This window comes from Sorex fumeus, unplaced genomic scaffold, assembly GCF_029834395.1.
Source record: "Sorex fumeus unplaced genomic scaffold, SorFum_2.1 ptg000043l, whole genome shotgun sequence".
Taxonomy (NCBI): Eukaryota; Metazoa; Chordata; class Mammalia; order Eulipotyphla; family Soricidae; genus Sorex; species Sorex fumeus.
Window position 1 is genome coordinate 30059670 of NW_026606100.1, and position 13440 is coordinate 30073109.

Here is a 13440-nt window from a genome sequence, read left to right on the forward strand (position 1 = left end):
CTTTCCTTCACAGAGGGTCTGGGTGCCCTGGGAGACCCCCGGGATAGGCAGGGCCAGTGATGGGGCCTTGGCAGAGAGTAGGGTAGGGTAGGGGCTAAGCGGGGCCTTTAGTGGCCTTTGCTGCCTGCTGGCACCCCTCGGCCCCGGTGCTCCCCATCCTGCCTCGCAGAGCCCCCGCCTCGCTGAGGGAGTTAATTACTTCACCAGTCTGTGCGTTACACTCAGCCTCAGAGATTTGATGATTTTCCACTCTTGGAGTGAGTGGGACTGAAACTCATCTCAGCGTCGGGTTCAATTCTCCACAGGCTGCCTGCGACACCCAACTGCTCCCTGAATCTGACACAGGGAGGAGGGGGCGGAGGGGTTCCGGGGAGACTCCCCAGGGGAGAAAGTCTGGGATTGCCCCCACCCCATCACCTTTGCAAGTCCGCCTACCCCCTCCTCCAGCCTAGATGCTGGGAATAAAGGGTACCAACCCCCAGGTGCCCTCCAGAGCTCCCCTTTTCCATTCCTCTGTGGGTCTGCTGCCTGTGCTGATGCCTCGAGTGTTCGTGTGTCCCCCAGATGTATCTGAGGGCTCAGTGCCCAACGGAGACTCCCAGAGCAGCGTGGACAGTTTGCGGAAGCACTTGCGTGCTGACACCTTCACCCAGCAGCAGCTGGAAGCTCTGGACCGAGTCTTCGAGCGTCCTTCCTATCCCGACGTCTTCCAGGCCTCAGAGCACATCAAATCAGAACAGGTGAGGAGTGGCCGCCTGCAGGCCCCAGGGAAGGAGCTGGCCAGAGCGAGCCTGGGGAGAAGGGGGTGTACACTGCATTGCAGGGCCATTGTGTGTGTTGTGTATGTGTGCATGCATACAGGCATGTGTGCCTCTGTGTATGTGTGTATGCATGTGTGCATGGACATATTCACATGAGCACATTATGGGAGAGTGAGGGAAATTTACTGTGGGCCGTGGCAACTGAAAATGAGTCCTGGCTCTTGAGTGCCATGGGGTGAGTCTTCTCCCCCTTCAGAGCCTCAGTCTCCCCATCGGTAAAGCAGAGGGTGTGGCTGAGAGGATAATGGGTCTCTTCCAGCCCCCACTTTCAGCATCCAGGATTCAAGAATGCCCCCAGGGTCATGCCAGAAGTCTGTGCCAGTCTTTGCTGCCTCTCCATCTTCATGCCAGGAGAGCCCCCTCGGGCTGCCTCCTGCCCCCAACCCATGATATCCCGGGGTGGGGGACACCTGTTTACACACACTCCCCCCCAACACACACTGCAAGCCCACAGGACTCCAGCGCAGACAGTAGGTCGGGATGTCCCCGCACCGCCATCCCTGCGCTTGCAGCCCGGGTGGGTCCTCAGGCACACGTCACATCCCCAGGCCCAGCGCGCAGCCCCGCAGCCTGCGCGCTCCCGCACACGCACGCGCGCGCCTGGCGGCCTGGCGCGGCCCCAGCCCCCGACTCCAGCGGCTCCCAGCCACTAGCCGTTCTCCCCGCCCGTCCTTTTATCCCATAAGCTGTTTGTCTTCATAAAACAAAAATCAAAAGTCTTTTTAAGGTGCCCTGAGCCATAAACCAACAAAGGAGGAGCCGGCCCAGGCGGGCGGCGCGGAGCACCCTCCCCGCGTCCCCGGCTGTATTACAATGAATAACCTTTATTTACTTTCATTAGACTATTAAACACCAGCACAGTCATTTTTCCCCCTGAAACTCGGAGCAGGGCCCATAAAGCAAATCCGAAGCCTAATTGAGTTCATTTTAATTTCTCTCCGATCACAGCGAATTACTCTGGTGATAAATCAGGGGGCAGCTTCACCCCCAGTAGAAGGCCTAATTTGCAGCTAATTACAAAACTGATTTCTACAGGAAGATCAATACGAGAAGGAATTGGAAATGACGAGGCAATCCCGTCCAGCCAGGGCGGGGAGGGGGCCCTGGGGGGGCCAGGAAGCGGAAGGGGAAAAAAACGGACCCGAAAGAGCAGAAAATCAGTTTTAATTTAACGTAATATTAATCAGAGCAACTTTTCCTGCTTTGTGCGGGGCTCCCGGGCTGCCCGGCTCTGGGGTCTGGCCTGGCGGTGGCTGCAATAAAAAGGCAATTACCCGGGTGTTTCGGGCAGGACACCCTTTCAGACTCCACGACGGGCCCCCTCCCACCCTTCTGTTAGCCATGTGGACTCTCCCCCTCCCCAATTTCATACCTCAGTGCACAGGCAGAGAGCGAGGGACCCACGGGGCTGTCTTTGTTTATTTTTTAAAAAGGGGGCGCCAGCACCCGAGAAGCAGGCCCAGCCGTGCCAGGCTGCAGGCCCCAGCGGGCCCTCCCCGAGCTCTGGCCTCTGACGTCACGTCGGGGCGCACCCCTTCCCTTCCAGCGGACTCCGGCCGCACGCCGTACCTCTCCGCAGGGGATCCCCACTGCTCTCTGTGCCTGTGGGTTTCCTAGGGCAGAGATGCTGCCCACAGTTTAAGGGCGCGGGAATCACCCGCCCTAACCACCCGCAGGCCGCACCTCCAACTTCACCCTCCCTCCAGGCCGGGCCCCGCCCCCACCGGGTGCACGGCAGCTCCCCCACCCCCGCCCGCCGGCCCCTCCTCTTCTGCCTCCCGTCTCCTGCCACCCCATCTGGGAGGGCGCCCTGTTCCTCCTCCCCATCTGCACAGGGCGCCTGGACCCTTTCTCTGGCGTGTGCGTCAGTCAAGAGCTGTCGCCTTTCTCTCCCCCAGGGGAATGAGTACTCTCTCCCGGCCCTGACCCCTGGGCTTGATGAAGTCAAGTCGAGTCTATCTGCCTCCACCAACCCCGAGCTGGGCAGCAACGTGTCAGGCGCGCAGACGTACCCCGTGGTGACCGGTAAGGGGGCTTCTGGGAGGGTGGAGCACTGCTTTCGGTGGGAGGGCCTCGGTCCAGGCCCAGGCCATCTGGGCCGCTGGTGTGACAAGTGGGCCCCCTGGCGTGATATTTGCAGAGCCGGTGACCCTCCTGAGACTGAGATGGGGTGCTTCCTGAACAGATGTGCAGATGGCAGAGAGGGGAAAAAAAAATAAAAATAGGTGATCAAGGTTCCTTCTAGAAAGGTCAAGTCAGAAGGCTACTGACCGCTCCTTTCGCCCTGCCCCTGGCCTCTCCCGGTTCCTCTCCCAGCTCTCTTCCTGCCCCTTCTCATCTTCTCCCCGTCTTGCTCTCCTCCCTCTCCACCTCACCCCGACATTTTTCTTGCCTCCACCACAGTGCCCAGAGTTAGGCGCCTTTTGTGGCAGAGTGGACCGCTGGTCTGGCCCCACAGGGAGCGTGGTCCTGAGCCACGCACATCTGTGTCCCCACAGTTTCAAGGAGGGCAGGTCTCCTCTCTTGGGCAGCCAGTGCTGTGATTGTAGCTAAGCCCAATTATTCCTCCCACTGCTTCCCAAAGAAGTCACCTGAGACCAGCCTTCCCTCCAAGGCTGGGGACCAAACCTGTCTGTAGTAGAGTGGCAGGGGGTGGGGGGGCGCGGGATGAGAGGGCCCAACTCCAGGCATCAGGGGCAGCTGGAGTGGAAGGAGGCCGACGTGCAGTGCGCAGGGCCCGGCAGGCTGACGGCGCTCCAGGCAGCAGCGCTGCAGGCTCTGGAAGGCGCCTGGCACTGCGGAAGGGTTTCCGGGCCAGGGAAGTGCCCAAGTGGGAGAGACACACATTGAGGTGTTATTAAAATTCACCTAATTATTCTGGAGACACTAAAGCCAATGTGCCGTTTGTTCCTTGGGAGACAGAATGATGGAGAAGGGGCTCAGTGGGGATTGGGAGACACTGAGGCGTTACCTGCCGAGTGAGGGCCGCAGGGGGTGGCCTGGGGACCCGGCAGCAGAGGGGCAAGCCTGGCTCACCGTGGCACAGGGCCGTGGTTCTGTCTCGCTGCAGATCTGAGCCCCAGTTGGGTCTGATGGGCACCCCAAGCCTCCACGTGCCGACTCGAGGGCCTTATTTTCCATGAGTTTCACAAGTTCTCCTCTGGGGGTCTCCTGGCACAACTATTTTCAGTCTGGACAGAACTGAGAACTCTGGCTTGGCCACCAGGGGTTGAGTGCCAGCAAGATTGGAAGAACTGGTTGTGATCTGGGAGTCTGGCAACTTTTGCCAGGCTAGGCGCATCAGGATGTAGCCTGTTACCAACTGGCCATTGACGTTAGCCCGACTTCATCACTCGGTTGAGTAATCTTGTCCCAACGCAGATGGCCGGAACCAGGCTCCTTCCTCCTGATCTGCTGGGCATTCCAGTGATCACTTCCCAGGGGTCGCTCACACCAGGTCACTGGAGAATGAGAGCCCAGAATTCTCTAGCTATGTGTCCCTGTGCGCTGGCCTCAGTCTGGAAGGCAGAGACTTCCTGGGGTGCAGAGACAGATCTTCGGGGTAGGCTTCCGGCTGCAGAGAACTTGGGTTGGTGTGGAAAAGTGTCTCCACCTTGAGCACCACCCCCCACCCGCTCCCCCCCATGGCCCTGGAACGGTCCCAGCTCAGCCTGGGAACATCTCCGGCTGATCCATCTGGATCCAAGTGTGAGAAAAGTTCATTTCAGACCCAGCTTGACATTCCCAGGTGGCAAGTTAGCACTAACATCTCAATCTGTATGCGACATTTCAATCAAGCGAGGAGTAACAAAAGCAGAACCATTAACATTCGGAGCTGTTCACCAGTGGTAATGACGGGGAAACTCGCTCAGAAACTGGAAATTACCAAAAAGAGAGAAGTGTGTGGAGAGGTGGGGGATGGGAGGGGGGCTGAGGGGCAGGGGACGATGTTTCTACTCTTAGGCCAGGATCCACTGTGTGGATTAATGGCGCCATTACCCGAGAAAGGGCCGCAGATTATGCTCATTCTTAAAATGTTTTTGCTGGCAATTAAACGACTGCAGTTATTGATCTTTGTTGATTTTATGTCCTCCTAATTTGCATAATCTATTAAAGATGAATGATTCACGATGTGTTTATTGTGAGGACAAACAGAATTTGCTAGAGGTACCATCAAGGTGAGAAACAGGGGTAGGCCCAGAGATCCCATCGGCCATTCTAGGCCTGGCTCCAGAATGGGGTGGCCTTTGGGTAGGGACTTGGTTGGGAAGCAAGTGAGCAGGATGCTGTGACAGACCCAAGAGTGGTGGACTTGGGGTGAGTTCTAGAAAGATGTTGGCATCTGTGAGAACTGGGCTCCAAGCATGCCTGGTACTGGAGAGAGACTTCCAGTACAACTGTAGAAATTTCCCTTCAAGATCCTTAAAAAGTTCCTATGGGAGAGACTATGAGGGGCTTTGGTGGTTAATGAAGAAAAAGGAGTTCTTTCTAGTGGGTGACTCTGGCCAGACAATGATGAAGGGGCGACTATTGGAGCTGTCCTGTGCCCACTGCTGGGCACAGGCATACCAAGGTGTACAGGCAACTCTCTGCAGCCCCCAGCTCACCTTCTTGTACCAGGACAGGTGGCTAAGGCTTAAAGCCTACCCCATGAGCCCTAAGAGCGGGCCTGGAATGCCCAGCCCAAACTTATTGATATTCCTGCCACCTCCTGGCACTGGAGGCTGATTTCAGACTTCACCAGCCACTTGATGCAGCTGTTCCACAAGGTCAGGACTGAGAGGAGAGCGCCGCCTGGACTATTGTGTAGTGGGGAGGAAGGGACCCAGTAGGCCAGGACACGACTAATCACAGTGCAAGCTAGGGTGGCCACCACAGGCTCGGGGCTCCGGCCCACAGCACCTCCTCCCCACCTGCCATCATGGAACCAAGGAGAGAGACGGATTCTTCTGGGTGGTGTTTGCAAGTTCTGCCGAGATTTTAATTTCACTGCCTCACAACTCAGCAAGCTGCCAAGTCAAGCTGGTTATTTAAATTTATCACCCACTTTCCCTTCCGCCGCTGGGCTGCTGGAGCTCAGCGGCGTCTCTTCTCTCCAGCCCACTGCTCTAGGCTGCTGGTCTGGAACGAAGCCGAGTCTCTCCTAAGTGATAAGAAGAGGGGGACCAGTGAGATGAGAGAGTGGGTCAGGGGCTCTCGGGCCCGGCTTCCTCGGGTTCGTTAGCTGTGGCTGGCACCTTCTCCCACCTCCTTTCCCACCCCCAGGAGCCCTGGGGAGGGGGCCTCCTTCCACCCTGAGCAGTTCTGGGGAACCCCAAACAAGGGCCCTTCAGTGGGGTCTCACTCCCCTGTGTGCCTTCAGTAATTTGAGGCTCCTGCCTCAGATAAGAAAGAGCCCCCTTCCCTTCCCCTCGGTTCCGCACCCCTTTTTCTACCAGGCCAGGTCTGCAGCCACAGAGGTGATCTGGGAGCAGAGCAGCTATAGGTTCATGCTCCCCCACATCATCGAGGGATGCTTCTGAGCTCTCTGGGGGGGGGGGGGGGCCTTAGTCTGGGAATGGTCCACTCTGAAGGCACAAGGAGCTCTGTTTCCCCCACAGGCCGCACGGTGCAGGCAGGAGTCAGGACGGAGCTGTCTCCAGGCCTACCAGGCAGTCCAGGGATCCCAGGGTCTGCTGCCCTATGGAGGGACTCCTGGAGCACCCCAAGCCCCAACAGAGCTATGGAGAAATGTGATTCTCACCACCCTTTTAGTCCCAGAGAGACTGAGGTCCAGAAACCAGACAGGCTGAACACACCCAAACACAGGCAGATAAAACAGAACGATTGAGTCTCATTGTCTATGGACAAACATCATGCTTGGGTGCTAGAAACAGAGGGAGACTAAGGGGGCCGTGGAGAGCACTCTGGGCGGGGGTGGGGGGGACCACTGGCAAACACAGGCCCAGACCCTGACTTGGAAGTGGGGTCTGTGTTCTCACAAACCAGCCAGGAGATGTGGCCCTATGAGAATCAGGAGGCTCGCATGTGGCGTGACCCTCCACAGAGGCCAGAACAAGACAGGACAGGGCTTTCCAGAGACAGGAACACCAAACTCACAGTGGCCCAGGAAGCTAAAGGGGATCAAAGTGTCTTTGTGAGAAACAGAGGCCCCCAAGACTGACCCCAGATCAGAGTCCCCATTTTATCCCAAGAACATGTGGCAGGAACTCCCGCCAAGAGCTTGACAGAAAAGATGTGCAGCATAGGGGCTGGAGAGATAGCACAGCGTTGGGACACTTGCCTTGCACCCCATGTGGTACTCTGAGCACCTCCAGGAGTGATCCCTGCGTGAAGAGTCAGAAGCAAGCCCTGAGTACCACCAGGGGTGGCTCAAAACCAAAAAATGTTTTATAAAAAATTTAGGAACAGGAATGATAGTGCAGTGGGTAGGACATTTGCCTTGCACGCAGACACCGGGTTTGATCCCCTATCCCATATGGTCTCCCGAGCACTGCCAGGAGTAATTCCTGAGTGCAGATCCAGGAGTAACCCCTGAGCATTGCCAGGTGTGACCCCAAAAGTCAATAAATAAATAAATAAATAAATTTTAAAAATAAAAAAAATTGGGCTGGAGCGATAGCACAGTGGGTAGGGTGTTTGCCTTGCACACGGTCAACCCAGGTTCTATTCCCAGCATCCCACATGGTCCCCTAAGCACCACCAGGGGTAATTCCTGAGTGCAGAGCCAGGAGTAACCCCTGTGCATCGCCAGGTGTGACCCAAAAAGCAAAAATAAATAAATAAATAAATAAATAAAAATTTAAATGCACAGTATAGAGACCCTCTTAGACACCCTACAGTAACAAGGACAAACCTTCTTGTGAAAGGTCATCCACACACCACCATGGGAGACACCCCCCACAAGCATATCACCCGCTAAAGAGGAGTGCCTTAGAAAAAATTATGCACCTTATGGGACCAGAGTGTTAGTACAGTGGACAGATGTTTGCCTTGCATGTGGCCGACCCGGGTTCAATACCCAGCACTCCATGTGGTCCCTGAGCCCACCAGGAGTGGTGATGAGTGCAGAGACAGGAGTAATCCCTTAGTACTACCGGGTGTGGCCCAGAAACAAAACCAAAAATTATGCACCTTAGGGAAACAAACCATCATGGGAAGACTTTGCAGAAGCAATCAATAGGATAATCCCCACCCCAACAACTGGAGAAAGTAGGACAACCTTAGAGCATCTCTAAAGTAAACCTGTTTCATATTCTGGAAAAGATCAAAGATGAGTGTCTTTGGTCTGCATCACAGAGCTGGACCCCGTGTCCCCTGCCCACTTCTGTTCAACAGATGGGCAGATAATAGAAACCAAGATTGCTCCTGGGTTTCGACACCAAAAAATATAAAATAAAAACCAAGAAAGGTAAATAATGAAGACCATACATTTAGGATATTACTGTAGGGTCTGGAGGTGATGGAAAGAAGGAAAGAGCTGGGCTGCAGCTGAAAGCACACCTGGCCTCTACCTGACCCTCCAGGAGGCTGAGTCTGGATTGGAGGGGGGGGACAAGATTAAAAGCTTGGTGAGCATCCTTCCTCTCTTGCCCTGGGGTCTGGGGATGGGGAGAGAGAGAGTGATTATTTCTTTTTTTTTCCCTTTATTTTTTTTATTAGTGAAACACCATGAGGTACAGTTATAGACTTACAAATTTTTGTGCTTGGGTTTCAGTTATACAATAATCGAGTACCCATCCCTCCACCAGCGCCCATCCTCCACCACCACGGGTCCCAGCATCCCTCCCCTCCCCATCCCACCCTGCCTCTGTGGCAGGGCATTCCCTTTTGTTCTCTCTCTCTCCTTTTGGATCCTGTGGTTTGAAAGAGAGGCATTGAGTGGTAATCATGTTTGGTCTATAGTCTACTTTCAGCATGCTTCTCCTATCCTGGGAGGATCCTCCCAACAGAGGGTGATTATTTCTTACAAGAACTTAGGAGAAACTTCTCTTGGTGACTTAGAGGCTTCTGCTTGGAAGGACTTTCTGGCTAAGATGCAGGCGAGGGTGGAGGCCAGGAGAGAGCAGGCGCAGAGGAAGCTGTGAATTCAGCAGAGGTCCTGGAGGCTGGGGAAGGCAAAGTTCAAAGCTGAAAACAGGGGTTGGTCCTGGGGTCCCGGAGACCCGGAGAGCAGAGACAGGTTTGAGTACTGGTAGGAGCTCAGACTTCTTGTCTAGGGCTGACACAACCACCCAACCACCTTTTAGCAGATAGGGGTGCAGGCTGGGGACACCCTCTTCCCACTGCTCAGGGCTTCGTGAGGACCCACAAGAACTGCCTCTTTCCTGTAGTTAACCACCACCACCCCCTCCCAATGCCAATGCATTTCCCTCCATAAAACCAACAGCTTAGCCCCTGTCTGGCCTCAAGGACAGGGATGGGGTGGGTTGGGGTAGGGGAAGGGGCGCAATAAAAGCTAAGAAATGTTTCTGAAGAAGGCCGGGAGCTTCCTAGCCTCGTCTGTGGGCTCAAAGACAAGGCTGATTAATGAGAGGAATTTAGGGCACAGACATGAGGGTTCCTCTCCGGCTTGAAAGGCGAATTCTTCAGGGTGGAGGCTGAACCAGGTCCAGGGCAGCCCTCAGCACCCAGCGACCCCAGACCCTTCATTTAGGCTGGGAAGGCCCAGGGGATGAGGCTATGCTCCTCAAACATCCCGGAGGCCTCCAGCCATGTCCCGGAGGACCTCCAGCCCCCAGACCTGACTCTGATTTAATTATGAGGGCATTTCCATAGCAATGAGACAGTGACAGATAATGCGGTGCCCAGGCCTGCATCCTAAGGAGCCGTTGGATCCAGGCTCTTTCCCTGCTCCTTTATCTCTTCCTCCTCTAGAGGGAAAGTACATTGAAAAGAAGGGACAGTAATCCACTCTAGGATGGGGAAGTCAGGTCAAATTTGAGCAGAGTGAAAACACTGTCATTCCAAACTCCAGCCCCAGCCCACTGGCCATCCTGTCTGTTCTTCCCCTTACGGATTCCCAGGCAGAAGATTCCTGGGCTGGGGATGGAGTTGTCAAGGGGAAGGAGAAGAGAGTTCTGGGGCAGATTAGGAAACACGAAGGATCCAGGGGCATCTTAGCCATATGTAGACATACGGTTCTAAAAGGAGTTGCATTGTGCTGATTACCTTGAATTCCCTTCCCACCCCACTTCCTCTCTTCCCTCTATCTGGTGGGTACCAGACCGCACAGCTGAGAATGCCAACGAGAAGCACTGGTTTCTCTACAGCAGGACTCACTTATTCACTTAGGGAGCCATGAGAGGGGCCAGTCTGAATTTGAAGGAAAATATTTTCAAGGGGCAGGGAATGGAGGTCAGTGGTACTCCCCTTGACATGCCTGTGCGAGGCCGTGGGTTTGATCCCAGCATTGCAGAGAAATCAGTGGTTTTCATTTCAGTGGCATTGAGCAGTGAACTCAGCTACTCAGTGGACAAAGCTACAGTGCCTTAGCACAGAGAAAACCCAGGGCACTGCTGTCATGATTACATGATTAGCGGGTTCTAGGGACCCCCTTCAAGCTGCTGTGGATGCTTGGGTCGTCCTCAAGAAGCATTCTTCAAAAAGGATGTACTGGCTTTAAACCCGCTTCTCTATTGGGCACTTTCTCTGTTTCTTGGCTGGGTTGAGGGGTGGGAAGGGGGCACTCTGCGCCGTAGCCAGGAGTCAGAACTCTCAGTTCAGTACAACTTGGGGACCAAGGAGTGCCAGGAATCAAACTTGGGGTTTTCCTGTGCAAAGTTCCTTTGACCTAGATCCCTGGCCCATGAAGTCTTGCTTTTGCTTTTGTTTTTTGTTTTTGTGTTTGCAGGCAGGGGTGGAACTCAGGGCCTGCCCCACGCATATGAGGCAAATAGGCAAGCGCTTTCCCACTGAACTCTACTCTGGCCCTGAGGCACTTTCTAAGGACAGACTGGCAAAGTAAAAATAAAAAATAAAGTCTGAATGGCCAGAGACCCTGAATCCTGGTGTCCTGATGAATGTGACACACAGGCATGGATTGGGGCCAAGGGTTTAGCAGTGTCCTGGTGGTCCCAAAGCCACCTTGATGAGGCCTAAAAGCCTTCCAACTGCCCCCATCCCATGACAGGTAGACGGGCAGGCAAACCCCCACTCCCTGGCAGAGGGATCAGAATCCTTCCTTCCCCTACTATTAGCTGTAGCCTCAGGACAAAAAAGCCAGCGCTTTCTCAGCCTGAGCTTTGGAGGTGAGCCCTGCCACTATTGTTACCGCACCCAGGGCTTTGCGTGCCTTCAGCCTGGAATCCTGCCTCTCCTCCTGCGGCGGCGGCAGCGCTGGGCAGGCCGGCGGGGAGGAGGAAATCCTGCCGCAGGCGCGCGCGCAGCCTAATGCCCCAGCAGCTTAAGTGGCCGTTTTCCTTGGGATTAGGGTTTCACTTACACAGAGCGCCTGAAAAACTGCGCTGAAAGCTGCGCTTTCGGAAGGATTATCGCTGACAATTCAGTGCTCTCAGAGAACGAAATAAAGCCCGAGAGGAACTGGGAGGCCAGGAGAACCGGGAGGCAGTGCAAACAGGCTTAACCTCTGCCCACCCAGCACGGGGCCTCACTCTCAGGCGGCGGGAGCCTGGACCCAGCCTCCGGGCACCTGCCCAGCTCCAGTCTGCTTTTGCGAAGTGCGGATGGAGCCCAGAAAGGCCCAGGGAAAGTGAGAAAGGCAGAAGGTTGGGGCTCAGTCTGCTTTCCCAGAAGGCACACGCTGGGCAGAGAGATGGTCTTTTGCAAATGGGATTCTTTCCAAATGGGCTCTACCTTTCCCAAGGCCCCCCGAGGCTGCAGCTCCATCCAGGGCAAGCTTCTCCTTGGGTTTCTAAGCCAGGCTCTTTGGGGAGGGTGCCTGGCAGGTGGGGAGGGCATACAGCAGGTACTTCAAGGGAAACCCTTTAAGGTAGTTGGGCTATTGAGGGAAATAAGGAACCATATGAAATGAGAAGAAAACTCTTTCCTTCTCATTGGAAAGAATCTTTTATTTAGAGTGGGGGCTGCCATGTCTTCTCGGTGTCTTGGTGATCTCTCAGCTGCTTAGGATGGGCACCGGAGATGTAAATGTGCATGGAATTACACATTCAATATCTATTATTTCTTGTATTGTTATATCTTGTATTACTATATCTATTATATAAATATAGATACTCGTGTCAAAGGCAGGCCCAGACTGCCAACCTTGAGCAAATGGAATATCTTCATTTTTTGCTACCTTCTGAGAAGCAGACAAAACTTGAGGAGAGGATAGTAAAGCAAGAGTTATGTTTTCTGGCCTTAGGGTTCTCCACAGTGTCAAGTAGAGAGCAAAAGTGCCCATTTTCAGAGAAAGATGCTGAGGAAAAGCATCTCTGAACTCATTGAATATCACTTTTGCCATATAAATCTACGTCTATTAAGTCCCAGTGACGGAACTGTCACTAGCCTCGGCCTCTGCTGCTGTGGCAGCTTCCTTTTTATTATTTCCTTGATTGTCTGAAGGTTGACATTTTCCTTAACTTGTGATAACGCTCTCTGTTCCTTCACGTGTGTGTGTGTGCGAGTGTGCATGTGTGTGTGTGTGGTTTCTCTCCTTTGTATGATCTTTATTTGGTACAAGTCTTTTCAAACAAATCAGTGTCTTTCTATAAAAAATGTAGAGACGGTTTTTTTTGGAGGGGAACTTTTATAAACAGCGCTTAATCTTTGAATCATAAACACTTAAGATAGATAAAAAGCCATTGGAACATTGTATGACTGAAACACAATCATGAACAATTTTGTAATGCTCTATGTCATGGTGATTCAATAAAAAATTTTTAAAAAATAAGATAAAAAGCCGTCTAGATATTACACGCATGTATGTATCGTGTTTTATGTACTCTTCCTAATATGGACTCCCTTAAGGTCTGTGGAATGCTATAGAATCAGAGAACCCCACATTGAAACCATATAGAAAATGGGAGAAGCTGAAACATGTAAGAAATGATGCAACAAGATGTCCTGTACTGAGATTTGCTTAGCAGAATCCCAGGTCACTTTACTGGATCAAATACCAGATACCTATTTTATGGGCTGTAATATTTGAGCTTTCATTCTAGAAACTCACAAGTATTCTTCTTGTTCTGTTGTCCATGTTCTTCCACTAACTAGCTGCAAAGTGTATTTTAGGGTTGTCTTTTTTGGTGGGGGGAGGCAATATATCCAGCAATATGCAGGGCTTACTCCTGGTTCTGTAATCAGGGATCACTCCTGGCAGAATCAGGGCACCATATGGGGTGCCAAGGGTCAAACCCAGGTCAGATGTGTGCAAAGCAAATGCCTTCCCCATCGTACCATCTCTTCATCCCCTAGCTGCAAAATTTTGGACATAATACTTAGCCCCTCTGAATTTTAGCTACTTTCCTATCAGATGGGAATTACAAACTGATGAGCATTGGAGGTTACTCTGAGGCTCATCCGGGAATTCTGCTTCAGGAGACCACTCCCATCATCTGGGAGCTTCCCAACCTTACTCTCCCTTCCCTTCTGTTTCCCTAAATAAGGTCTTACTGAATTCTGAAATAAGTAAATGACCTCCTACACAAAGAAGGAA

General features: G+C 53.2%; 1 protein-coding gene across 4 annotated transcripts in view; it reads left to right on the forward strand.

Annotated features, from left to right (window-relative positions):
• The window catches only part of PAX2 (paired box 2), a 90616-nt gene that overhangs the window by 68499 nt on the left and 8677 nt on the right, over window positions 1-13440 (forward strand). For all 4 annotated transcript variants that reach the window (XM_056120642.1, XM_056120640.1, XM_056120639.1 and 1 more), the window contains 2 exons: window positions 565-740; window positions 2720-2846. In XM_056120642.1, the coding sequence (XP_055976617.1) occupies window positions 565-740; window positions 2720-2846 (303 nt within the window). The remainder of the gene's footprint in view (window positions 1-564; window positions 741-2719; window positions 2847-13440) is intronic.